Below are 27,603 nucleotides of genomic sequence, written 5' to 3'. Positions count from 1 at the left end.
CAGTGCTGCTCTCTGGATTGCGTTGTGATTGACGAAAGTGAGAAACGCATAAGAAGATGGAGATAGGAGTAATGTGCTGTGATGTGAGGATGAAATAGGGAGAAAGAGACAAGATGCAGTCTTATTTTTGCGCCATGGACAACGAATTATAAGTGAAGTGTGTTTTGTAGTGCAAACGGAAATAACAGTAGCAGATTTAGTAAGCGGACGCTGAAAGATATATTTATTATGCGCGAGAAAAACAAGGGATTGTGTTATGGCAGTGGAGCCAAGACCAGCTACTCAACAAAAGCAGTATGATTATTTGTTAAAATTTTTATTAGTAGGTGACAGTGACGTAGGTAAACAAGAAATACTGAGTGGTCTAGAGGATGGATCCTCGGAATCGCCGTTCTGTAGTGGAAGTGGTAATACTTTGTAACTTCATTACGACTAATAACTTAAATAACGCGAAGACATCGCTGAATGTCTGTTAATAAATATGTATAACTTTCAGCATATAAGACCACCACTATACTCCTTGATGGAAAAAGAGTTAAACTACAGCTATGGGACACTTCAGGACAGGGCCGATTTTGTACTATCATCAGGTCGTATTCCAGAGGTGCCCAGGGTATACTCCTAGTCTATGACATCACGAACAAGTGGTCATTTGATGGAATTGACAGATGGTTGAAGGAAGTAGAGGAGGTAAGTTATCATATAGCTTTAAGATAGTTTCATGCATCCAGCCCTTTTTATTGTGAAAATGAGTTACACAGCGGTTTTAAAATTTTACCACCTTTAATTGAGAAATCGAAATAAAATCATATTGACAACCCCATTGACAAATCTTCGAGCTGTAATAAGGAATGCATTTTGCTATGTTTATACTTACAGTTAAATTGAACAACTCGTGCATCCTGTGCCATTACTTGCCACTTGCATAAGTGGTTGTTGAAAGCTAACGAATTCCACATTTGTGATAAGTGTACAAGACTTTCATAGTGTTGCTATATACCTAAGTAGGCCTAGTTACCAAGTGACATATCAAATTAGAATAGCACTAGATTCCGCAGTATGGACGCTGCCTGCCATGTCATGCTGGTATGTTGCCAAAATATCCAGAGATTTCTGCAGTTTCTAGTGTATTTTGCAAATACTAGGTGTTTGAAGAGAAATGGTTAATATTCATGGATATGACAAAAACAGTCATTCAAAGCAAGAAAGTCTAGTAAGCATGGGATCTAAAATGCGTCCCTTAAGAACTATGAGCACTTCATCATCTGAGATACTGTGAAACAAATCTCTTAAACTGCAGGATCCTGCCTTCCCAGACTTTGGAGGATGTGGTATGCACCAAAACAAACAAACAAAAAAAAGGTCCAGTAAAACATGGTCTCTAAAAGGCATACCTTAAAGAGGTATGAGCACTTGTTCAATAGAAGAGATGTGTTTCCCAGTAGTGAAGATGTAGTGCTCATAGCTCTTAAGGTATGCATTTAGAGCCCATCTTTACTAGACTTTTTTGCTTTGAATGATCGATCTGTCATATCCCTTAATAGTTACCATTCCTCCTGAGACACGCTGTTAGTCGTAAGTTGTACACCAACTATGAAAAATGCAAGGAGGGGGGTGTTTACACTATGTATGTAATTCTTCCTCCCAATTCCTGCCTGAGCAACTTTGGAAACAGTAATTAAGCATTGTTTGATGGACATATAACCCATAAAATGTATTATGTGAGTCACTTCCGGGGACTAGTGCAGCAGGGGATACAACCCGTCGGCTTTGGACAATGACGTCACAAGTGGCCAATCGAGAAGCGATTCTTCTTAGTGTTGTAGCTCCCTTCAGTGGCTGATAAGTGTTTTTTGGGTTTTTAAAAAAAAAAAATCTCACGAGATAGAATAAACAGATCCACTTTATTAAGCAATCAGTAAAAAAACGAAACTGAAACATAACAGCAAAAGCGAAAATGGTAAACTGCTCTCTGGCGGCTTGTGACGTCCTTGTCCAAAGCCGACGGGTTGTATCCCCTGCTGCACTAGACCCCACTTCTGGAAGTTTTCTTCTTTTTCTTGCTAGTCTTCTTCTCATTCTTCTTTTGTTTGTACATAAGGTGTAGCCAGACTAATTGAAATCAAATGCTCTGGTAGACAGCAGTCACACTGCAGTTTTGTCCACACACGCAGATTTGACTCAGTTACAAATCGTGTAAGTGGTTACACTGTGAACAGGAAGGACACATGATCAAACAACATGGTGGATAATAACTTACTTCCCAATTCTACATGTTTTAGCATGTTACCATGATGTCCTAGTCATAACCACTCATAGTTCGGATGAAGAATTTGTAATTGATTCAAAACCAGTTGACGGTAAAACTAAAGTATAATTGGCAACTGGAGTATTTGTTTGCAATAAATGTCCAATCAATAGTTACAGAAGAGCTCTGGTGGTGTGGGGAGTAGCAGCTTGGTTACTTTCTCATAACAACCATAAGTGAAATGTATAATTGGAAGCTCAACATCTTATTTTGGAAATACTTTACATAAAATATTCCCAGGGCTGCTTCTTGAGTACTATTAACCCTGGCAATGTTTCACAGTTGCTAAATATATATGGAAGTACTCTCATCACCTCTGGCACTGCCTCTCTATTTCCTTCTGCCTCCGTCTCACTACATCTCTTTCCACCTCTAACCCTTCTCCTTCTTCTTCTTCTTCTTCTTCTTCTTCTTGTTTGTAATCCCATTCATGGGAGATTAATATATACTATTATACACAAAGTGAAAACTGAAACACTCCATTTGTTGTTCATGACCAATTTCCTATATGCTCTGCCCATACCAAGATTAGGGTCAACGGAAGCGTCCGATTCCACCTGTCTGCTTTGACCCAAGGCTTAGAATAGCCATTTCCACCATATTGATGACGTTATGAGTGAAAGCAGATAGATGGAATTGGACACTTTTGTAATCCCCAAGATTACACGCCACTTAACTGAGCTCTGTATGTATGTATGTATCATTGGATATAGGGTCAATCCATATGAAGTGGTCGAGTGATGGTTGCTTGACCATTTTTAAATATTTTAATTTTTTTATATGTGATTGTCCTATATTTGAGAAGTTCAAAACAGTTTTTTAAAATAATTTATCTTGCACATTTACTGGATGGTGGCCATTTTTATTTGTAGGCGCATGACGATTTTTCAGTTTAGAGACGTTAGCAAAATATGAATATCTCTGCACTGGGTTAACTTTCAACATTACAATTGACATGATCGTTTTTAGAAAAGTGTCCTCCACAACGTTGTCTATTACACAAAATACCCTAAATTCAAAAATAACCAGTCAAAATGACCTCCAAAATTTGGTATCCAAATTTTCATAAATCCACTTTTTAGGCCCAAAAATAACAAACCAGGAGTGATTTATGAGTGTCTATTTCTTTCCTATAGTTAAATATCATACATTACTAGCCTCATATAGAGGAAGAACACTTACAAATGCTTCCTTAATTTTTCATGAATTTTTGAAATTTGTAAAGTTTCATTTTTTGTAAAGTTTGGGGTTAGTTTATCTCAGGTGGAACTGAATATAAAAATGTGATTTTTGCACAGTTTGTACACCTATACGATAGAAATGTACTGTAAAAATTTCAACATTGATATCATACTGTGAACTAAGGTATGAAAATGAGGAAATAATTCGCATTACTCTACAACTGGTCTTATGGCTGTTGCCTATTTAAATGGTTTATTGTTTCATTGTAATAAAATTTAATTGTGACATATATTTAGTTAACACTATCACTCAGTATTCATTTAGTTTATTTATTTTTAATAATGCAATATTAAACAATAGGTGCTTTCCCTTTTGTTCTGTGGTAATAAAAATGCCCATTTACGTTTTGGTTTATTGTCAATAAAGAAGTACATTATTGCTGGGTGTGTCATTGTTGTAGTCAGTCTGTCCTGAAACCTGTTAGAGTGGATGTACATACTTCATCGAGAGTGTAGAATGTGTTATGTGCTTCATTCTGTGTGTAATTTGTAATTAATTTTGAGAGATTAACTGGAATGCAATAACATGGATGAACAGTGCTCTGTTGGACAAATAGCAAGTGAAGTGTGTCACAAAACAGTTTACAGTTTAGTTTAAAAAAACTTGAAAAATGTCAATGGCTTTGATGAAGGTAGACAAACTTTGTTTAAATTTCGAGTATGTTCTTCTGTAACATCAATGTGTGTGTATCATAAGAGGAAATATATTCTGAAGTACAACCGCATTTTTGGAAGAAAGTGCTGTGAGCCACTTAAAAGTTCGTAAAAGGCCTATTACTAAAGGTTCGAGGGAAATGAAACTTGAACATTTGTCCTTGTTATGTGAGAGTGAAACAGCTTCCCAAGTGAAACGTAATGTGACTCCTGGAAATTCCCTTTGCCCAAATTGTTACTCAAAAATATTTGTTGTGAATCCAGAACCAGAATCATGTAACCTTGTTAATGACATTCATATTCATAATGAGGAAGCTGTTAGCATTTTGTAGTTTGCTCCCTGACTCATGGTCGGGGGAGGGGAGAAGGAGAATGCAAAATTGGAGGGCCAAAATTTTGTGATCTCTGCCCTGAGTGGTGTATTTTGGCTGGATCCTCAGGGACACACTCCGTATGTGTTTGTTTATATCATCAAAATGTCAAACTGATGATGCAGGTGATCTTAACTACAAAGAGTTACTAGATTTAATGGTCTGTGACACTAACGGTTATGACTGCATCATGAGTTTGTGTAATAAATGCCCTGGTAAGGAAACCATTATTGAATTGTTTCACAAATATGATGAGGAAATGCCAAACAGTATTACCTTCAAACAGTGGGTCACAACTGACAGGACAGAAATGATTACAGTGGTTAAATCTCAGGAAGAGTACTTCGAATCGTTAATTGATAACTTACAAAAACTCAAGTCACCACTATGTTTCTAAAATCCAAACTTAAGTTTTTGAAAGACAAAAAGGCACAACTGCATGAAACAGAATGCATAGTGCTAGCTGATTTTGCAGAAAATTTTACATTTGTGGTTCAGGACCGAGCGAGGTGGCGCAGTGGTTAGCACACTGGACTCGCATTCGGGAGGGCGACGGTTCAATCCCGCATCCGGCCATCCTGATTTAGGTTTTCCGTGATTTCCCTAAATCGCTTCAGGTAAATGCCGGGATGGTTCCTTTGAAAGGGCACGGCCGACTTCCTTCCTCATCCTTCCCTAATCCGATGAGACCGATGACCTCGCTGTTTGGTCTCTTCCTCCAAATCAACTCAACTCAACTCAACTCAATGTGATTCAGGATGCAATACAAGGACACCACTGGGTCAATGACCAGGCAACAGTGCATCCATTTATTTTCTACTTTAAAAATGGGAAAGATGTAGTTTGTAGTTTTTCAATTTGCGTTCTAAGTGACTACTTGCAGCACAACACTTTGGCTGTACACGTGTTTCAAAAGTATGTAATAAATTACATTAAAAAAATTTTCCCAAGGTTGAGAAGATGATACACTTTTCAGTTGGAAGTGGTGGTCAGTATAAGAACAAAAAGAATTTTTCAAATCTGTGCAACCACAAAGTAGACTTTGGGTTGGAGGCTGAATGGCACTTTTTTGCATCTTGCCATGGTAAAAATGCATGTGATGGAGTAGGAGGTACAACAAAACATGAAGTAAGTAAAGCCAGCCTACAAAGACCAACCACAGACCAAATTCTCACACTGCAGGACATGTATATCTTTTGCAAGGATTATATTAAAGGCATTACCTATTTTCTGATCAAGAAAGAAGTCGTTCTACATATGAAAATGGCACTTCAAACCAGATTTGATAAATGTATAGCAATAAAAGGAACAAGGCATAATTCAGTATCTTGCTTTAATAACAATTGATTATATCCCGCCAGTATCACACAGGAATAGGCAACAGCCATAAGATCAGTTGTAGAATAATGTGAATTATTTCCTCATTTTCAAAAATTCAAATCTTTGTTCACAGTCAGATATCAATATTGAAATTTTTACAGTACATTGCTATCATATAGGTGTACAAACTGTGCAAAAATCGTATTTTTATATTCAGTCCCACCTGAGATAATTAATCTCAATCCTAACAAAAAATGAAAATTTTCAAATTTCAAAAATTAATAAAAGAATTAAGGAAACATTTGTAAGTGTTCTTGCTGTATATGAGGCTAGTAGTGTATGATATCTAACTATAGGAAAGAAATAGACTCTCATAAATAACTCCTTGTTTGTTATTTTTGTGCCTAAAATGTGGATTTTTGAAAATTTGGATACCAAACTTTGGAGGTCATTTTGACTGGTTATTTTTGAATTTAGGTTATTTTGTGTAATAGACAATGTTGTAGAGGACACTTTTCTAAAAATGATCATATCAATTGCAACATTGTAAGTTAACCTAGTGCAGGGATATTCATGTTTTTGCTAACGTCTCTAAACTGAAACATGGTCATGTGCTTACAAATAAAAATGTCCACCATTCAGTAAAGGTGAAATGTAAAATTTTTTAAAAAGTTGTTTTAAACTTCTCAATTATGGGGTAATCACATATAAAAAAATTAAAATATTTAAAAATGGTCAAGCAACCAACTTAATTTTTATTGAACCACTTCATTTGGATTGACCCTATATGTAGCTAACATACACTCAAAGACTGTTCTGGAAAAGTTGGACAATTCAGGTACATTATTAGCAGAATTAATTATAGACATGGGATGGGATTGTATCGGTTGTCATGTAACCTCTTTGTAGGTGGAAGCTAGGAACCAAAATCCTATGCACTGTGTAAATTTTGGGTTGTTGAAAGGCTTGACTTGAGTGCTGTGTTGAGATTAAAAAAGTTTACACATCATATAACAATAATGGAAATTCGTGGATGGAGCAATATGTAAAATAAGGGAAATGCAACCACTGGCCCTGTAACAGACCAATGCATGGAGCGCAGTAACATGTAACAGAGAACAGCTTCACACTAGCTTTCAAGCAACAGCTCTTTTTGTAGCAGTGCACCCATTCATACACACAACCAAATGTGTGACTGTGTGTACTATGGCTGGAAAAAAGGGGACAATGCTCAAAAGCTAGAATGAATGCTGTTTTCTGTTATATGCTACTGTACTCTACGTGTCAATCTGCTATAGACGAGTGGTTGCTTTATAGGTTGCAGTGGTATACCAATCTTTAGCGTAGCCTGAGGAATAGGTTAGATTGAAAGTTGCCAGTTAGATTTCAGAATTGGTAGAGTCCATGAATGTGATTCCACGAGATTTGATGTAATTCCTCATGTCACTTAAGTTTCACATATATTGGATTTTGATTACTGGTTCATGTTCGCCGTTTTTATGACATCCGTGTTAATCAGACAGATGGTATCTGTAGGTGCAATATATCTGTGGTAGTGCATAATCCATGAAATGTTGACCTACTATAGAATACTCACTTATCTAAGAAATCTCCAGAACTAAACTCAAACTTACCTGTTTGGACACTGATGTGCACAGGCCTGAAAAGCTTTGATGTAAAATTTGAATACTGTTCCTAAATAAGCTACTCAGATATTAAGTGTAACAGACTGTTAATGACAAAAACAGTAATTTGATTAGTTTCCTATAGAAACTGTTTCTAAATAGTAGCAAACCAGAATGCCTTCACATGGAGTAAGGAGAGGTGAATGAATAAATGAAAGGAAGAACAGCAGTAGACAATATACATATTGTAAGTAATTATTGATATTCAAATGTATATGAGACACCAACTGAGCATACATATTTGAGTGATCCCCAAACATGTTGACAAGAAACATAGATAATAATATGGCTGTAGAAAAAGCATTATTAATGAAAAGTCATACAGGAAAAGAAAGACAATGGGAGAGATCCTATAAAATAATTTGGTGCCGAGTGTAATATGGGATGGAACTAAAAGGAAGTGGCCATGACAAATAATCCCGCATTGTCTTCCTGGGCATGGTAATGGTGCAGATGTGGGATTTGCTGTTGCCTTCCGTAAATCTGTTACGAAGTATGTAACTGCAGTTTCAGTAGTTCACAGAAGTCATGGTCGATGAAGTTGTGAAAGCTGTACAGAATTTTAATGATGCAACTGCTCATCATCTTCACATGCTTACTGGTATATTACTGTTGTGACTCACCAGTGTAAACTCTTTCTTGCTTGAAAAGTGCAGGTTCAAAGGGGTGGCGCTGTAAGTCGTCATACTTGTTGGATTCATTTGTCTGTGGTCATTGATGCTTTAGTACCACAAATGCTAGTTTGCATGCTTTGGCAAGTTGAAATCCCCCATCTCTGTTAATCAGGTCATTAGTTATACATTTTTCGACTGCTTCTTTAAGCAAGGCGAACTATGGGATCTTTGTCCCTCTGTACTTCACGCTGTGTTCCGTGTCAAGATTGTTCGGCAACAGCAGATTTTTCTGGCTGATCTTGTGTGACATCTATCTCCATTGCATATGTTTCTTTAACAGTGCGACACAGCTCACAATTGTATAATTTCCCACACTGGCACTGGAGTTTATATATTCCTGGTCTCCTTAGACCTAGGTTGTCTTTATAGAATGCAAGGCAGAAGACAAACCTTATTTGATATTTCTTGAATAATCTGCCAGTATTTCTTGAAGGTATCTGCATCTTGTGGGTGATAATGTATTTCAGTGTAGCATTGTTACAGATGAAAAGAAATCCAGTGTCCATTGTGGCATTTTGTGGATACAAAGTCTTCAGCCAGGGCACTTTTCCTGTAATTGCTATAAGGTTGGCAAAGTGTCACTTGCAGACAGCCACTGGGAGGATAGTTTTATGTCAGTAATTTGAGGTGTGCAGACTGAGCTCTGAAATTTAAACCACTAGATATTCTCCACAGGCTGTTAACAGTTTCTCTGATTTTTCAACTGCTTCACCATTATTATCTTTTTTTACTGTTGCTTTGGAGTGAATGTTGTGGGGACAGGTTGGTTTATAGCAAAGCTTGAGTCTAAATTAGATTGAAAGATGACAGTTTGATGGGGAGTTGATAAAATCAGGGAATGTGGTGTAACAAGAATCTTGGTTACATTTATCAATCTACGCAGGTGGTTACCCAGAAGACAGTGATCATGGGATGTATCTCATTACTTTGCATTGGCATTTTGGCTATGTATCGTGTTCCACAGCTATATTTTTTATGGTGTTGCTTATCCTGATAGCTCTTGTGATTATGATTGTTGTCCAGTCCTCTTCTCAAAATTCCAAATACAATGTGCATTTTGTCTTAGTGATGGTGTGTGGATTTTCTCCAAGTGCTTCCATCCATTGCTGGGAAACATGTTGTCTAACCACTGCTCTCTTGTGGGATACTTACAACCTGCTGCTGATGTACATTCTGTGTTCCCACCAAATGTCATAGCAAGCACTGCAATCATTACTACGTTACACATAATGGCACTGCACCCCGTATAGACATTTACCATCTGCTGCTCTGCTTTTAATAAGCATAGTCTTTTTTACTGCTTTTGTTCCACTTCAGTGAGCTGCCTCGTTTTCGAATTTTTTCCAGATAATATAATTTTCACAAATAGCGTGCACTTGAAAAGTTCACTCTGACTTGGATGTCCCTAGGGTACTCAGATATTTCTTATTTTTTGTGTTTATTGATGAGATGTATACAGATGCTTAAATAAGACCCCTCCCTTCACTCACCACTTTTACTCCATTTACCAGTTCTTTTTCTCATTGTGACTGCTCTCAGCCTCTGGGATTCTTTTTAAAAGGAAGTTGTCATACATAATTGCATATCCTGTTATATCTGTAATACATCATCTCCGTCATTGAAAGCTTTCGTTTCTCAGACAGTCTATGCATTACTAGACATGGTCCTACTGGGGAAGTGCCAAAACATAGCTGCAGCTGCTGAGTGAAAGATCAATACTGATTTACTGTCACCAGAGTAAATTTGTGTCCTAGCAGATGATGTGGGAACAGTGCCCAGGAGTACACTACCAATGAAACATCCAAGTCTCATATTGTAAACTGCTGTTTTCTGTCTCTCAGTGTCTGCGTCCTGTTCTGTTAAAGAAATTTCCATTAGCTGTGGCCATTTTTCCACATTGATTTGTTCATTACAGATGTATTCATCACTAGAGCACCTGTTTACTTTCTCTCTCTCACCCATCCTTTGCCACATTATATTTAAACTGCTCTGCAAAACTTAGACATTTGTGTTAACTGCCAGGTGGAAATAAATTAAAGTGCGAGAGCATGTTGCTGGAGCTCTCCCAGTCATGCACAGGAAGTGCACGTGGCATGAGGTCAGCATGACTGTAGCACCAAATGAGGCTGGCTCCACACCACAAGGCAGTGGGAGAAACGGAAAAGACAGTATGTGTCAATCAGTGAGCCGTTACACACTGTGATGTTGTTCTTCATTACAACATGGCCAGGAGATAACATCTGGATGACTTAACACAGGGGAGAATCATCAGGAAACAGAGGATGTATGAGCATGGCAAGTTTGATGGTATAGCTCATAGCATTGTTTCACGTACATGGTTAGCATCTTGAACCACAGGCACTGCTGCCCAAAGGAGAGGAGGTAATGGACCATGGTCAATTACAGTAACAGATGACTGCTAATTTATGCAGTGGGCAAGAAGGAGCTCATGTCAAACAGCAGGTGCAATTGCAACCACATTTAACAGGACTGCAATCTCTCACTCTACAGTGGCATGGTAACTTGCATGGGGTGGTCTCTGTGACCACTGACCAGTACATTTTGTTCTGTTGGGCCCCGCACATCAGCGGCACCATCAACAGTGGCTCCACGTGTGCTTGTGCCAAGAGCATAGGATTTGGGCCACTGAGGAGTAGGGTCACATGCTCTTCTCAGATGAGAGCAGTCTCAGTCTGATTAGTGATTCTGAACATACCCCCCTGTGATGGGAAGTGGGAACACTTGATGCACTCAGGAATACTTTCGAACATGGTGTTTCTGATGCCCCATATTTTATGGTGTGGGGAGGTGTAGTATTGCATGGGTGTACTGAACTCTAAAGTTTTGAACACTATACACTCACTTGTCACCATTATTGTGATACTGTAGTCCTTCCACATGTGCACCTTTTCATGGGTGCATTCAGCACTTAGTCCATTTTTATGAACGACAGTGTGTGACTGCAGCTAACAACACAGGTGGATGAGCTCTTGGAATGAGAGAATATTTGGCAAATGGACTGGCCTGCCCGTTACCCCAACTTAACATCGAGCACATTTGGATGCAGTGGAGAGATGTATTGCTGCATGTCCACATGCACCAAAACACTCTACAACAAGAACTCCTTACCAACCTTGTGCCCAATGTGGGAGCATATAAAATTAAGCAACAAGTTCAGCCTCTTGGGGATTGAAGTTTACACAGACATAAATTAAAAAACGGTTACTATTTTAGCAGAATAATTTACAAGCACTATATGATTCAAATGAATATGTCCATTACCCACACATTAATAAAATAAAACTGTTACATGTGCTCCTATTAAACAAAGTAAAAAATAATCGGAGTTACCTAATTTACATTGTAGAAACATAATAGATGCTTTAACAAATGAGGTGTGAATTCTGAATTCTCACAGTTTGACCGATGTGCTTATAAAAGAGTAAAGTAAGGTGTGGGTATGAACACAGCAGAAGAAAACAAATCTAAAATGTACTTAGTCATGTAGTGATACAAAATAGTTGATAGTTTCAAGTAAATAGTAACAGGAAAGTAATTAAACAAAACTACACAGAAGTGCCTTAGAGAGGATATGAATGCGGGAGGAATGTTGAAAACACTAAGAGAATGAAAAAGGCAAAACAGAAACACAATATTTCAGCACTTAGGTGGCAGATGGCACATTAAATAATCGAAGAAGTTATGAGAAAGTTTCAACAAATCTGTACTTAGTTATTTGCATGTTCCATGGGTCTGGAATACGGAAAAAGTCTTTTTTGCAGTTATAGTACATCTGCTCAGCCAAAAATACAGCAACACTCGTTACACTTAATGCATGTGGTGGTCTATGCTGAACTCCATTCATTTATTCTCTCTCTCTCTCTCTCTCTCTCTCTCTCTCTCTCTCTCTCTCTCTCTCTCTCTCTCTCTCCCCCCCCCCCCCCCCCCCTCCCTCCCTGACGGGCGGGTGCGCGCGTGCGGATGCGCATGCGCGCGCGCGCACACACACACACACACACACACACACACACACACACACACACACACACACACACACACACACACACACACTCCCTTGTGGCGTAAGAGGAGTTGTGAAGCAGACATGATTTCAGTTTGCATTTGAAGTTAATATTATTATTCATTAAATTCATTACATTCCTAGCTACATTGCTAAAGACACTAAGGCTGAGTTGTCGGTGTAAATCATTTCTCCTTCTAGTATTATATTTATGAATTTACTGTTGTTATCAGACTGTAATTGGTTGTTGACAACGAGAGTTAAAAGGGAGTAAATGCACTGTGTGGCTTTTGTCATTACGCCCAACTGTTTAAAAAGTGATCTACAAGAGGATCTAAAGTGGATGCCACACATAATCCTAATGATACATTTCTGTGCAACAAATATCCCCCCTCCCAATGATGAGTTACCCCAGGATATGATGCCACAATACATTAGGGAATAAAATTAACTATTTTTCGACATTATCATCTCCAAAGTCTGGTGTAATCTGTAACACGAAAGTGGAACAGCTAAATGTTTAAAGTCTTTAACACATGACTTCCGGTTCAAGATCATATTGAATAAATACCTTAGTATTTAATATATTGTTTCATTTACTGATTTACTCTTGTTTCTAATGGTGTCATCAACCCCTGTGCATTACAGTATTGCATATATTGTAAAATTTTTATTTATTGCGGATGTGGACCACAGGAATTGTGACAAATAAAGTTATTGCAGAAAACCTTTGCATGAGTGACAGTCAGTTTGCGGAGAACCAGATATTAATTTTCTAGAAAATATTATTTATATTTTCGTATGAGGAAGGTTCTCTATTAGAGTTGATTTAGTACTTGCACCATTAACTAAGAGAACTAATTCTTTTTTTTTGAATGTCTAATGGAAGATCATTTATTTACAACATGAACACTGCAAACACACTGTTAATTCCTGTCGTTCACCTGTTGTGATTATTTACCATTCTAAAATTATTAATTTTTGTTTAATTCTTTTTTAATAACATATGTGCACATTACTTTCTTAATGCATCATCCAGCATCCTTTTAGTTAGATAGGTAGAAAACTGGTTACAAGTGATATTTGAGGTTCCCTAGTAGAATATTGTGAACTGCATAATCAGACACTTTTGATAAGTCACAGAAGATACTAGTTTCATATTTTGTCATTCAAATTTTGTGTTAGATGTTTTGCGAATTGAAAACTACTATATTCTGTAAAGAGACCCTTTTCAAATCCAAACTGAGACTACAGATCTGATTTTAAGGGAGATGTATTATGGTTTTTGCTTACTTAATTTCTTCCAGCTCCTTTGGTGAGGAGATAAATAGTGAGACTGGTTAGTAATTAACAATATCTGTCTTACTACCTGTATTGCAAAGTGGTCTGACAATAATATTCATGTTTATCTGAAAGTATCCTGTGTAATAGTGGTTTGTTGCAAATGTGACTGAAATCATTGCATACATTTAAAAAAAAAAAAAAAAGAATTTTAGTGCTTGAAATATTATTAATTCCACAGGAGTTTTTGTTTTTGAGGGATTAATTGTTTTTAATTTCTTTGGCAGAGCAAGGGGCAGTTGCGATTTGCTTTTATGTGTGAAGCATGGCTTTTTGCATATGTTCTGTTATTGTATCCCTTGAACTGCCCATGCCAATCTTCTTTAAACCTACTACAAGGAAGTAAATTATTTGTGTTGGCTGTCTCACTGTCATTTACTATTTGAGTGTTTCCTTTTAATAAGAAAGTATACCCATTCTTTTAACTGATTTCTTAGTATGTCTTATAATTATTGACTGTAAGATTTAAATTTACCATCTGAATTATTTATTTCAGACATTACACAATTTTTTTGTAATCACTTACAGACATCGAGAAACAAGACATTTAATTCATGCTACAGCTTACATTAAACTTGAGTAGGATAGTGGGAAATTCAGTATTGGAAAGGCGGTCAAGAAAAAGAAAAAAAAGCCATAACACTTATTCTCTGCAATCCAGATTGTTAATGTGAGGAAAAGAGGAAGAAGTGTGTTAATGAAACACATCTGAAACACCTTTGTATGTAGGGCGTTGAAAGAAAGTGTTCCCTATTTTCAGAGATTGTAGTGGGTACCAAAACAAGGAAAAACTGTCCAGTAAACATGGAATCTTTAATGCTTACTGTAAGAACTACAAGCAAGTGTTCACCTTCATGTTGTGAAACACATATCTCAAGCTCATTGCTATTATGAACAATTTACAGAAGGCAGTAAACAAATGAGAGCCCATTATTCTGTTACTGTGAAGCAGCAGAGTGTTTAATGTAATGTGCGTGCTATTACATATGACCTGCACTGATGAAGCATCGTTAAAGGAGATGCTCAATATAGTGTCCATTCATAGCAAAGCGTGCTCCTCTCAGGCATCGTAGGGAATTGTGCACTCGCTGGAAAACACCAGGTTTGTTACAGATGCCCTGGGAGGCATTGAGATGTGCTCCTGTAGTGTTTATACCTCTTCAGTGGGCCTTGCATACACCAGAAACTGCAAGCTTCACCACAACCAAAAATCTGAGGGACTAAGATTAGGGAAATGAGGTGGTCAGTGTACTGGATCTGTCTGACCAATCCATTGCCTATTAATTGCATGTGTGAGGTGTTCTTGGACATTTCAGGAGAATGAGCTGGTGCTCCAGCATGCATGAACAACGGTACCTCCTCTAGCAGGACAGGCAAGTCATTTGATGGGAACTAATATGTAACAGCATTTCCCAGACTTATCAAACACAAACTGGTTTCATTAGAACTACTGCATGCACTATACGCACCCAGAACTGCGAGTAAGATTTACAGTAACAGCACTAACAGATGTTTACTGCATGCCATATCCAACAACAGTAATAGAGGAATGTGCCCTCATTTGTTTACTACATTCTGTACCTCATTCATAATATCAAAGAGCTCTCAATCGGAGAGATGTGTGTCACAGTAGTGACGATGATCAAGAGCTCATAGCTCTTATGGCATGCATTCTAAAGCCCATTTTTACTGAACTTTTTTGTCTTGTTTTGGTCCATACTACCGCCATTGCCGGTTCCAAGCCCTGGGGCCCCATCTCACAAGTCATGGGGTAGGAGGAGGGGGAGGAGTAACAACCTTGTAAAAAAAAAAATAAAAAATAAAAAAAAAAAAAAATAACAACCTGGGTCCATCTGGCTCCGGATGGTAGCACCCGGTTATGGCCCCTACCTAGCGTTATAGGCGAAGCCCGGCCAACGGTCTCAAAGGCGGAAGAGGAACGTCGCTTCCTAACGGCAGAGAGAGGGGAAGAGCCACTGAAACATATCAGGTAGCGGCGGTACTCCATGTTATGGGCTGCTACCAAAGGCGTCTGTGTCCCCATGTCAGGGGCAGCCTGAACACATCTTCTGGGGCTAACAACTTCAGTTGTATAACTGGACGGACATGAGCTGTCCCATCAAAAATTTTTTAGCTCATGGAATGGATCGCACTACGGAATCGAGATTACCCCAGGGGGACAATCCCCTGTTGACCAAGGTCGACGCAAGCAGGCATTCGGATTCTGGGGGACCTGCCAAAAAGTGCATAAGGGAAGAGTCGGAGCTCCCAAGAACCTCAAAGAAGATTAAAACTAAAAAGACTTTCATAATTGGAACCATAAATGTACAGACAATGATTAAGACTGGTAAACTTCAACAGGTAATAGATGAGATGAAAGAGAGAAGCATTGGAATATTAGCAATGCAAGAAACAAGATACACTGACGAAGACACAGTGGAGTCAGAAGGCTTCATAATACTGAAGGGAAACCAGGAGTTAAAGTGGGAAACGAAGACATGCACCTAGATGCTTTGGTACAGGGTTCATAGTAGACAAGAGATACGAGGATGGCATAACTGAAATAAGAGCAGGTCAGAAAGGATATAAACACTGACTTTTCAAGCAGGGAACAAAAAGTATACAGTAATAAATGGACATGCACCTACAAATGACAAGAACAGGAAAGACAAGAAAGTTGCTGATAGTTTTTGGGAAGAGCTAGATGATACACCGAAAAACATACCATATAGACATGTAAATATACTAGTAGGAGAGTATAATGCACAGATTGGAAGAGAGAAGCAACATAAAGGAGTAATGGGCGAGTACCCTGCACACCAGTGGACAAACAAAAATGGAGAAAGGCTAACTGAACTGTGTCGAGAACACAAAATGAGATTGATGACAACACACTTCAAGGCCAAATCGTGTAAGAAAAAGACATGGGCAAACCCATGCACCCGCCTTGGGGAATTCCAAATTGACCACATAGCAATCAGCTGGACAAATGCTAAAGAGATCATGAACACAAAGGTCAGGAAGAACACAAGAATGGAATCGGATCACTATCTTATAGAAGTTAAGTGCCTTTGGATTCCAAACAGGGACAGACTGCCACAGAAGAACAGAAAACATAAAGGTAGACAGAGACAAATTAAGACACAATCGATCCAGATATGAGGAAGGAATTGAATCATTCAATGAATGGGACGATATGAAGCGAAATATAGCGAAACAGGCTGAACTATGGGGAAAGGAAGAAAAGAAACGGAAGCACTGGTGGTGGAACAAGAAATGTGAGGAAGCGGTAGAGACTCGCAGGAAAGCCTGGAGAGACTGGAGCAGCAAGAAGGACCCAGAAAAATGGGAAGTTTTCTTAGAAGCAAGAAAGGAAGCAGCCCGAACGATAAGATGGAGCAGAAGACAGAAGATGAAGCAGGAACTGGACGAGATTGAGACCAACTTCAGGAAAAACAACAGCAGACAATTTTTCGGGAAAATCAAAAAGAGTCTGATTGGATACAAGGGTAGAGAACTGTTCATAAGAGATAAGAAAGGGGAGCTGGCTGTCAGTGCGAAGGAGAAATGTCAGATTTTTGCAGAGCACTTTCACGACCTGCCGAACTGTGAACCACCTGAAGAAGAGCTGGAACTGGGGACTGACACAAAAGAGAGAGAGCCACACCCTCCAACCAGGGATGAAGTCGCACATGCCATAAGCGATCTGAAGAATAATAAGGCAACTGGAGAAGATGGTATAGCAGCCGAGATGATAAAGTGGGGAGGCAACAAAGCAATAGACAACATGACCAACATAATTCACCAGATCTGGAGAACAAAGAAGTTGCCAGAAGGATGGAAGAATGCAATTGTAGTACTAATACACAAGAAGGGGGACAAGAGAGATGCAAACAACTACAGAGGAATATCGCTACTAGAGATCGGGTGCAAGGTGCTGTCAAAACTGTTGCTCAACAGAGTAGAAGAACAGGTAGAAAGTACAATTGGTGACTAGCAAGTGGGATTCAGGAAGGGAAGAGGTTGTGTAGAACAGATATTTATCCTGAAGCAACTGATAGAACATAGGGCCTTAAAAAACAAAGAGACAGTAATAACCTTAGTGGACTTCACAAAGGCATATGACTCCATCGACAGACAGACTCTTGTTAGGATCCTGAAGAAGAGAGGACGTGATGGAACTACACAAGAACTCATAAAAGAAATTCTGACAGACACAAAAGCAAGGGTGAGATTCAGAGGAGCACTGTAAGAAGAATTTGAGATCAAGATTGGTGTTAAACAGGGAGATGGATTGTCACCATTGTTGTTCAATATAGCTCTGGACAAGGAAGTAAATTATTTGTGTTGGCTATCTCACTGTCATTTATTATTTGAGTGTTTCCTTTTAATAAGAAAGTATACCCATTCTTTTAACTGATTTCTTAGTATGTCTTATAATTATTGACTGTAAGATTTAAATTTACCATCTGAATTATTTATTTCAGACATTACACAATTTTTTGTAATCACTTACAGACTTCGAGAAATAAGACATTTAATTCATGCTACAGCTTACATTAAACTTGAGTAGGATAGTGGGAAATTCAGTATTGGAAAGGTGGTCAAGAAAAAGAAAAAAAAAGCCATAACACTTATTCTCGGCAATCCAGATTGTTAATGTGAGGAAAAGAGGAAGAAGTGTGTTAATGAAACACATCTGAAACACCTTTGTATATAGGGCGTTAAAAAAAAGTGTTCCCTATTTTCAGAGATTGTAGTGGGTACCAAAACAAGGAAAAACTGTCCAGTAAACATGGAATCTTTAATGCTTACTGTAAGAACTACAAGCAAGTGTTCACCTTCATGTTGTGAAACACATATCTCAAGCTCATTGCTATTATGAACAATTTACAGAAGGCAGTAAACAAATGAGAGCCCATTATTCTGTTACTGTGAAGCAGCAGAGTGTTTAATGTAATGTGCGTGCTATTACATATGACCTGCACTGATGAAGCATCGTTAAAGGAGATGCTCAATATAGTGTCCATTCATAGCAAAGCGTGCTCCTCTCAGGCATCGTAGGGAATTGTGCACTCGCTGGAAAACACCAGGTTTGTTACAGATGCCCTGGGAGGCATTGAGATGTGCTCCTGTAGTGTTTATACCTCTTCAGTGGGCCTTGCATACACCAGAAACTGCAAGCTTCACCACAACCAAAAATCTGAGGGACTAAGATTAGGGAAATGAGGTGGTCAGTGTACTGGATCTGTCTGACCAATCCATTGCCTATTAATTGCATGTGTGAGGTGTTCTTGGACATTTCAGGAGAATGAGCTGGTGCTCCAGCATGCATGAACAACGGTACCTCCTCTAGCAGGACAGGCAAGTCATTTGATGGGAACTAATATGTAACAGCATTTCCCAGACTTATCAAACACAAACTGGTTTCATTAGAACTACTGCATGCACTATACGCACCCAGAACTGCGAGTAAGATTTACAGTAACAGCACTAACAGATGTTTACTGCATGCCATATCCAACAACAGTAATAGAGGAATGTGCCCTCATTTGTTTACTACATTCTGTACCTCATTCATAATATCAAAGAGCTTGCAATCGGAGAGATGTGTGTCACAGTAGTGACGATGATCAAGAGCTCGTAGCTCTTATGGCATGCATTCTAGAGCCCATTTTTACTGAACTTTTTTGTCTTGTTTTGCTCCATACTACCACCTCTTAAAATATGGAATATTTTTTTAAACTCTTTGTAAGTTTTAGGTGTGAGTGGCTTGAAGACTTTTTAAGTAAGAGAACCCATTACGTTATCATGGATGGCGAGTGTTCATTGGAGACAGAGGTGTTAACTGTAGTTCCCCAGGGTAGGGCTGCTCGTGTTCTCTATATACATAAACAATCTGATGGATAGGGTGGGCAGCAGTCTGTAACTGCTGGTGGTGCTGTAGTCTGTGGGGAAAGTGTTGTCTTTAAGTGAGTTAGGATGATACAGGATGACTTGAATAGAATTTCTTTTTGGTGTGGTGAATGGCAGCTTGTTGTAATCAAGAAATATAAGTTACTGCAGGTGAATCATAAAAATAATCCTTTAGTGTTGTGATACAGTACTAGTGGTGAGTTGCTTGACACAGTCTTGTTGTTGCAAAGTAGCACGAGATGGAATGAGCTCATAGGGTCTATTGTAGAGAAGGTGAATGGTTGACTTTGGTTTATTGGGAGAATTCTAGGAAATTGTAGCCAAGTTATACACTGAGGTGACAAAAGTCATGGGATACCTCCTAATATCGTGTTGGACCTCCTTTGTCTGGCATAGTGCACCATCTCAACTATGGACTCAACAAGTTGGTGGAAGTTCCCTGCAGAAATATTGAGCCATGCTGCCTCTATAGCCATCCATAATTGCGAAAGTGTCACGGATGCAGGTGTTCATGCATGAACTGACCTGTTGATTATGTCCCATAAGTGTTTGATGGGATTCACGACTTGCGATCTGGGTAGCCAGTTCCTTCGCTGAAATTGTTCAGAATGTTTTCAAACAATGGTGACCCATTGACAAGGCACATTATCATGTATAAAAATTCCATCATTGCTTCAGAACATGAAGTCCATAAATGTCTGCAAATAACCATTTCCAGTCAATGACCAGTTTAGTTGGACCAGAGGACCCAGTCCATTCCGTGTAAACACGGCCCATGCCATTGCACCACCAGCTTGCACATTGCCTTGTTGACAATTTGGCCTCATGGGGTCTGTGCCACACTCGAACCCCCCATCAGCTCTTACCAACTGAAATTGGATCTCATATGACCAAGCCATGATTTCCAGTTGACTAAGGTCCAACCAATTAGGTCACAAACCCAGGAGAGGCATTGCAGGCGATGTCATGCTGTTAGTAAAGGCTGTCGATTCAGTCATCTGCTGCCAAAGACCATTAATGCCGGATTTCACCACACTGCCCAAACAGATATGTTTGTCATACATCGCACATTAATTTCTTTATTTATTTCACACATTGTTTGTTGTCTGTTAGCATTGCCAACTCTATGCAAACACTACTCTCACAGTCGTTAAGTGAAGGTCATTGGCAACTGTATTGTCCACGGTGAGAGGTAATGCCTGAAGTTTGGTATTCTCGGCACACTCTTGACACTGTGGATCGTGGAATATTGAATTCTCTAACAAATTCCGAAATGGAATGTCCCATGGTGTAGCTCCATCAAAGTCTGTTATTCCCATTGTGCAGCCATAATCATATCAGAAAACTTTTCACATGTATCATCTGAGTACAAATAACAGCTCTGCCAATGCACAGGCCATTTATACCTTGTGTATGCGATACTACCACCATATGTATATGTGCATATAGCTATCCCATGACTTTTACCAAGTCAGTGTAAAGGAGACAGCATACTGAACACTTGTGCGACTCATTCGTGACTACTGCTCCATTGTTTGAGATCCCCACCAGGATGGATTAGAGGAAGACTTAGAACCAATTCAGAGACATGTTTTTAGTTTTGCTTCTGGTAGGGGCATTCAACATGCGAGTACTACAGGCATGCTTCAGAAACTCAAATGGGAATTCCTGGAGTTAAGGAGTCACTATTTTTGTGAAATACTATTGAAAACATTTAGAAAACTGGCATTTAAAACAGACTGGAGAGCAATCCTAGTGCCACCAGTGTACATCTTGCGAAAGGATTGTGAAGATAGTCTAAGAGAAATCAGAGTTCATAGAGAAATATATAGACAGCATTTTTCCCTCACTCCATTTATGAGTGAAACAGGAAAGGGAATGATTAGTAGTGGCACAAGGTACCCACCACCTTGCACCATATGGTTCCTTGTGGGGTATATAGGTAGATGATTGCCTCTAGTGCAAATAAACTACAACTGTGAGTAAAAGAACTTAACAGAGAAGGTTTGAAAATAGACCTTAAAATCATTTATAAGAGTAAAATATTTATTCTACCAGATCAGATTAGGGCCTTCTGTTAGATTGGACCATAGTTTCACACATACTGTACGTTTTTTCACCTCAGATTTCCGCAAAAAATAACAGTAATTTTAATATGAAAATAGTGTTAATCTGTAGTTGATGATATAATTTTGACTGTCATGAAAATTAAATGTACATGGGTGGGACGTGAAGCCAGGCTCATAGTATTTGGACAACAGATGTTTTATGCAGGAATCCCAGCATTTTTTTTTTTTTTTTTTTTTTTAAAGGGGTGACCACAACTAGTTTGAAAGTGGGTGGATGACATTAGAAAACATGTGGGAGGAGCATGGATGTGTTTAGCTGAAGACCACAACTGTAGAAAAAGTGTAGATCAAGCTTGTATCCATAAGTGAATGTAAAATGACTAATTATTATGAAGGAAAAAAAAAAAAAAAAACTTTTCATACACCGCACACGAGAGAGAGGGGGGGGGGGGGGGATATTGTTCTCTCCCAATGCTGTGCCTTAACCACTTTGTGTAGTGATCATCCAGTGGAATGGGTAGTGCAACACAATGCAGAAGAGGTGTGAGACATCCATGTTAAGATCGTGGCACAGGATATCTGGAGTTAGGGGGAACACCACAAAGAAAACAAAATAAGGGAATAATTCCAGAGACAATAGCCAGTAAGCTGACAGCGATGTTCACTGGTTAACAAACAATCCTAATGACGTTTTATGCTCTGATCCACAATTTTATAACATATAAGGGACATTTTAATTTATTGTGTCACTAATTTGAGGTGTCTCTCTCAGATATGAATGGTATTGTAACTACCTCTCTTGTGCCCATTAATCTCTTATAATCATTACTTGTGTTATACACATGAAATGGTGCATCTTTATTCAATAGTGAGAATTGACTCAGGTTTGAGTGCTACTCTTAAAATTCGTGACCCCTATATTCAGGTGTATTGATTATAACTCATTTGAGTTTCCAGGATTGTTGTGAGCATAAAAAATATGTGACATACCGTTCTGTGGAAGATTAAAATACATAATAGAACTGTAGAACATGTAGCACATGCTTTTTACAAAAGTGAATTGTTTTTAAGAAACTTCAGAGTACCTTCGTAGCTGTATTCGAACCAAGCTAAGCGGAATATATTCAAAATTATTAAAGTTTATGAAATCGGTATTAGGTTGTAGATGGACACAATGCAACAAATGCTACTTGATAACAACAGCATTAAAAGACTGTACAGCATACTGTCACATGTAATTAGATTGAACGCTCTATAGGTAATCCCTTACAATGTTCCCATTTGTCACCCAACTTATTGATATTTAATATCCATCAGTGGCCCTTACTTTTGTTTTGTTTATTTTTTGTTATCTTGTTGCAGAAATATTTCATACCAGTCCATATTCATTAATTTATTTTTGTTGATAGCATGCTCCAGGTGTTCCAAAAGTACTTGTTGGCAACAGGCTTCACCTGGAATTTAAAAGACAAGTGGATGCAAGGGATGCAGAAGCTTATGCAGCAAAAAACCGAATGGCATTTTTTGAAGTTAGTCCACTTTGTGATTTCAACATTCGTGAAAGTTTCAGTGAGCTTTCTCGAATGGCTTTGCACCGTAATGGGATGGAGAGACTGTGGCGATCAAATAAAGGTATAGTTTTAATTTGTATAATTTTATCATTTTCCAGTCAATAAGTTTTGTTTAATGAGTTGTATACTATGTAGGTGCAGATGAATTGAATTCTGTGAAAATTATTTAAATTGCATATGTAATATATACACTTGAGTGAATATTGGAATTGGAAAACAATTTCGAGCTACTGCTTTGGTAATCAATTAAAAATGGATTATAGTAATTTAGTTGTTTCATTGTGTTTTCTGCTATAGAATTTGGCTTCAGTATTTGGCTGTACAACCTGAATACAAAGTTTTGGACTTTTTACTTGTTTGCTGCTAAATAATGTTACTGTGAGATCACTACCATTTCTTTTTCTTCTTTCCTTGCCCTCACCCCTTCTCTTCCTGGTTTGTTGTTTGTTCTCATTTTACTTTATTTATTTTCCCACTGTAATGGCAGGTAAAAAGGATAGAAAGGTGAAAAGACTTGCTATTCTCAAACACGAAAATAACCACAAGAAATAAAAGTTTCAAAACTGGGGTCTTATTTCCTACAAAATCTGAGAACAGTAATTACATGAAAATGTTGAGAGGGAGAGAGATAGAGAGAGAGAATTGCATCTGTCATCAATAAACAAATGCAAGTAAAATGAGGAGGAGGGGAAAATTTCATTAATGACAATGCAAAGGCTCACACCCCCTCCTCCCCTCAAAAGAGTATCATAAAAAATAAATAATGGAAGCTAAAGCTGACAAGTGTTAAAACATTCATACCTTCTTCAGAGAAGAGGTAAAGAATGCAGTGGCACTGAAGCATTTGTCACCCTTTAGAATATATTTTTTTTATTTCTGCCAGTAGTTTTGACTGACTCATCAATTCTATCACTTATTGCAATTTGCTTTCACCAGTCAGCCCAACGGCATCACCATTAAAATTGTTGCCATTTAACTGAAGTGATAGAGGAGATGGTTAAGAGAGAGACCAGTTTTGTGGGGGGTACAGATTGGAACTCTCATCTGATCATTTTGATTTAAATTTCCTGTGATTTCTTGGGACCACTTACGGGGAATGATCAGACACGCCTGAAAGGACAGGACTATATACTCCCACCATATTTATATTTGACGAAACACTTAGCAACATCATATGGGATTTTTCCAGTGAAGTTAGTTTATCTGTAGCCCTTTAACCCTTTCCACTCTAAATATGAGTGGTGCTCGACATTGCGAATTTTGTTTTCCACTCTGACTGTGAGCCTCATTCGACATGATTTTTCATAGCACTCACATGCTCCATTGTCGAACCTGACTGTAAAAGGCATCAATGGTGCATAATACTGCCCTCTAAGGAAGCCTTTGTTAAATCGGTGACAAAATGTAGTAGCTGTATGACAAGAAAGGTTGTAATGATGTTCAAGTTAGCTGGCACAAAATGGCTAGTTCCTCACCCACACCGCATTTCTGAGGGAGAGATTGTAGAGCTTTTAGAGGAATGTCTAAATGGTAACAAGAGTGACAAAGATTTTGATGACAGTGATTCACTTGTAAACAGTTCAAGTGAAACAACTATGGAAAAAGTCAAGCCAGAACAGTTTCATAAAATATCACACAATGAAGAGTTTTGTACTGTAATGCTTTTGTTAGTAGATTTTAATTAAAGTGCACTTTTTGTTTTAATGTATACTGTAACTGTTAGTCAGTTGCCTCATTTGTTCCACAAAGAGACTCAAGCAATTCTGTGTGGTGTGCTAACTGCCCAGGAGGTGGTGATTTAAATAAGATGCCCTGTGTCTGAGTTATCGAGTGCAAAGGGTTGATACCCTTTCCATTTTTTCTCTTTTATTTATTTATGTTGAACTTTTTTCTTGCTCCCTTCCATCTATCTTTTGCATAGAACAATTTTTGATTCACATTTCTTTAATTTGAACTTTAATGTATTATACATTCACCACAGGCTTTTCCTGCATGTTTAACTCTCATCTTTGATTTATGAAGTACATACAACTCATGATTACTTGCACACTTTAATTTTAATCTTGGCTGTTACTTCCTCTTCATTTCCTGAACCCTGTTCTGCCTGATGCATTGTTTGAAGAGATTTTACCTTTCCACTGGAGTAGGTGCACATATCCTGTCCCTTTCGTGTTCCTCGTAATTATCCTGCCAAAAGAGAAAATTCTGAAATTGAAAGACTTAACAGCATTTTCAAACTTGTGCTCATAAGAGCCAAGGTCCAATCATTTTTACTTTGTTATTTGGTAAGTAGACTTTCCATTTTCTGTACTAATATTACGACTTTCAATTGTAATACATTCATATGCTAAGAATGAAATATTTGTCTTTCAGTTCTAAGCTTACAGGAGCTGTGCTGCCGTGCTATAGTGGCTCGAACGACTGTCTACAGCATTGATCAGCTCCCACTTCCAACATCTGTCAAATCACATCTGAAGTCTTATGCTATGACAACTTACACAACAACATCAATGCAACATCGATACTTGTTAAATCACAGAAGCTTAGGAGGCAGCAAGGGTGTTATTTCATCCCATCACAAAAAACTAAAGTTTGTGGTTGGCACTTCTCCAGGAATAGCTTCTCCTTCCTCATCAATGGGCTCTCCACCAGGAGTTGACTCAACACGAACAAGTTGTACAGGGCGCAACTCTTGTATAATTTCATAAAATGCTCCCAGTCTGTGAACATTGTATGTGGAAGTGTGCTACAACTTGTAAATAGTCCTTTTATACTGTGTATGTGATTGTGTTGAATGTGGAGTAGTAATTTCAGTGTACCCACTATTTTATAATGTATACATTCAGAATATTGAAAGATTTTGATAGATTTTACCGTCTGCCTTATTGATTTATTATTTTTGAATGTAAACATGTTTTAGTAAGTGGTAACTGTCTCCATTAAATGAAATGTGACTACTGAAAAGAAAAATCTGTAAGATATGTTTTGGAAATTTTATCCTTTGAACTGATTTTTACGTCTCCACTGATAGTATCATCTCTTATGGTTATTTCATCAAGTAAGAAATTCTGCAAATGCCCTTCTTGGACCAAGTAAAAGTTGATTATTAATATTGATATGGCATTCTTTTTAACAAAAATGTGACATGAGGGCGTATGTTTTGTAACTACTACTTTTCCAGAGACATCTTGCTTATAAGGAACTATTTAACTGAAAGTATAGTATTGAATGTAAGTGCAGTTTTGAGTGATCATTTTGTGATGAGACTGTGAAAGTTTCTTAGAATTTCCTCTTTTAAAATCCATCCATGTAACAGTTTTTGCATTTGTATATTTGAGCACTACCGTCCATTGCTGTGTTAACTACCATATTAGTTGTAGAAATTGCTTTTCACATCATCAGGGTATTTTTGTTTTATTGTAATGACTTACTGAAAGTTTATTTGTATATGGATACATTTACTGATCTGTGTCTTATAAATGTGTCTACTGCAAAAATATTGATATTATAATTGAATATTCTGTGCTGTTTTCTGGGTCACAAAATTTCACTGCATAACTTTGGACTTCTCCTGTTCTTTGATTTTTGAAGTCAGGAGAGACTGAGGGGGGGGGGGGGGGGGGGGGGAGAACAGACCTTAAGGGCATGTATAAAACACATTAGACATGAACTGTCACACATTGACTTCTTTTTTTCCAATGTTACCTTGTTTGAGTGACACTCTTTTTATGAATGCAGGAGAAGTTTTTCCATAATTAGAAGTGCTTTTTAAAAAGCTGTTTTTAGTTTGTATAAAAATCTGTGAAATATTTCACTTTCACATTGTGTAAATAACCCTTCCAGCCCAGCTGTTATATTATGTAATATTCTTGTTTTTTATTATTTTTTCTAATGTACAGTTTTGTTGTTTATTTATGAAAATGGAGAACAATATTTTTAACTTATTAAACATGTTTTATTATTTATTACATCCAGAATCTTGGTGCATACTTTGATAAACAATGTCTAAACTGTAAGGAAGAATTATTTTGTGTTGTGACTTTAATACTTCCTTGTAGATATGACTGCCAAATGTGGCAATTCTCCATTCATTTGTTAATAACAATGTTTTGTTTTACTTGTACATAACAAACGATATTTTATGAAAATACAGTTTTTATTAAAGTACTCATATTTTGGCGTAAACTGCTTAGCAAAAAAAAAAAAAAAAAAAGGCCCTTTATAGATAATGGGTTTATGGGTTTCTGACCAAATGGTTAATCTCCTTTTCCATACTGTCTGTAGCTGTGCAGAATTAATTCATTAATTACACTCACTATCTTGATTCTGCCCGTTGTCCTGTTTCCTTTGATCCCTCCGTAATTTTGTGAGGAGTCTGTGGTTCAAATGCCTGTCCTTCATCCAAATTTAGGCTTTCAAAACCTTAAAGGAG

General features: G+C 37.9%; 1 protein-coding gene across 1 annotated transcript; it reads left to right on the top strand.

The window, feature by feature from the left end:
- The first annotated feature begins 50 nt into the window (after positions 1-50).
- Positions 51-27,344, top strand: LOC126457552 (ras-related protein Rab-40C). Its single transcript, XM_050093962.1, has 4 exons — positions 51-407; positions 497-690; positions 23,010-23,232; positions 25,545-27,344. The coding sequence occupies exons 1-4, from the start codon at positions 257-259 to the stop codon at positions 25,877-25,879; spliced, it is 903 nt and encodes a 300-aa protein (XP_049949919.1). The 5' UTR covers positions 51-256; the 3' UTR covers positions 25,880-27,344.
- Positions 27,345-27,603: the final 259 nt, after the last annotated feature.

The sequence above is a fragment of the Schistocerca serialis genome, chromosome 2, assembly GCF_023864345.2.
Source record: "Schistocerca serialis cubense isolate TAMUIC-IGC-003099 chromosome 2, iqSchSeri2.2, whole genome shotgun sequence".
Taxonomy (NCBI): domain Eukaryota; kingdom Metazoa; phylum Arthropoda; class Insecta; order Orthoptera; family Acrididae; genus Schistocerca; species Schistocerca serialis.
Note: the sequence above shows the minus strand (reverse complement) of the source record. Positions and strands in the feature narration are given on the sequence as shown.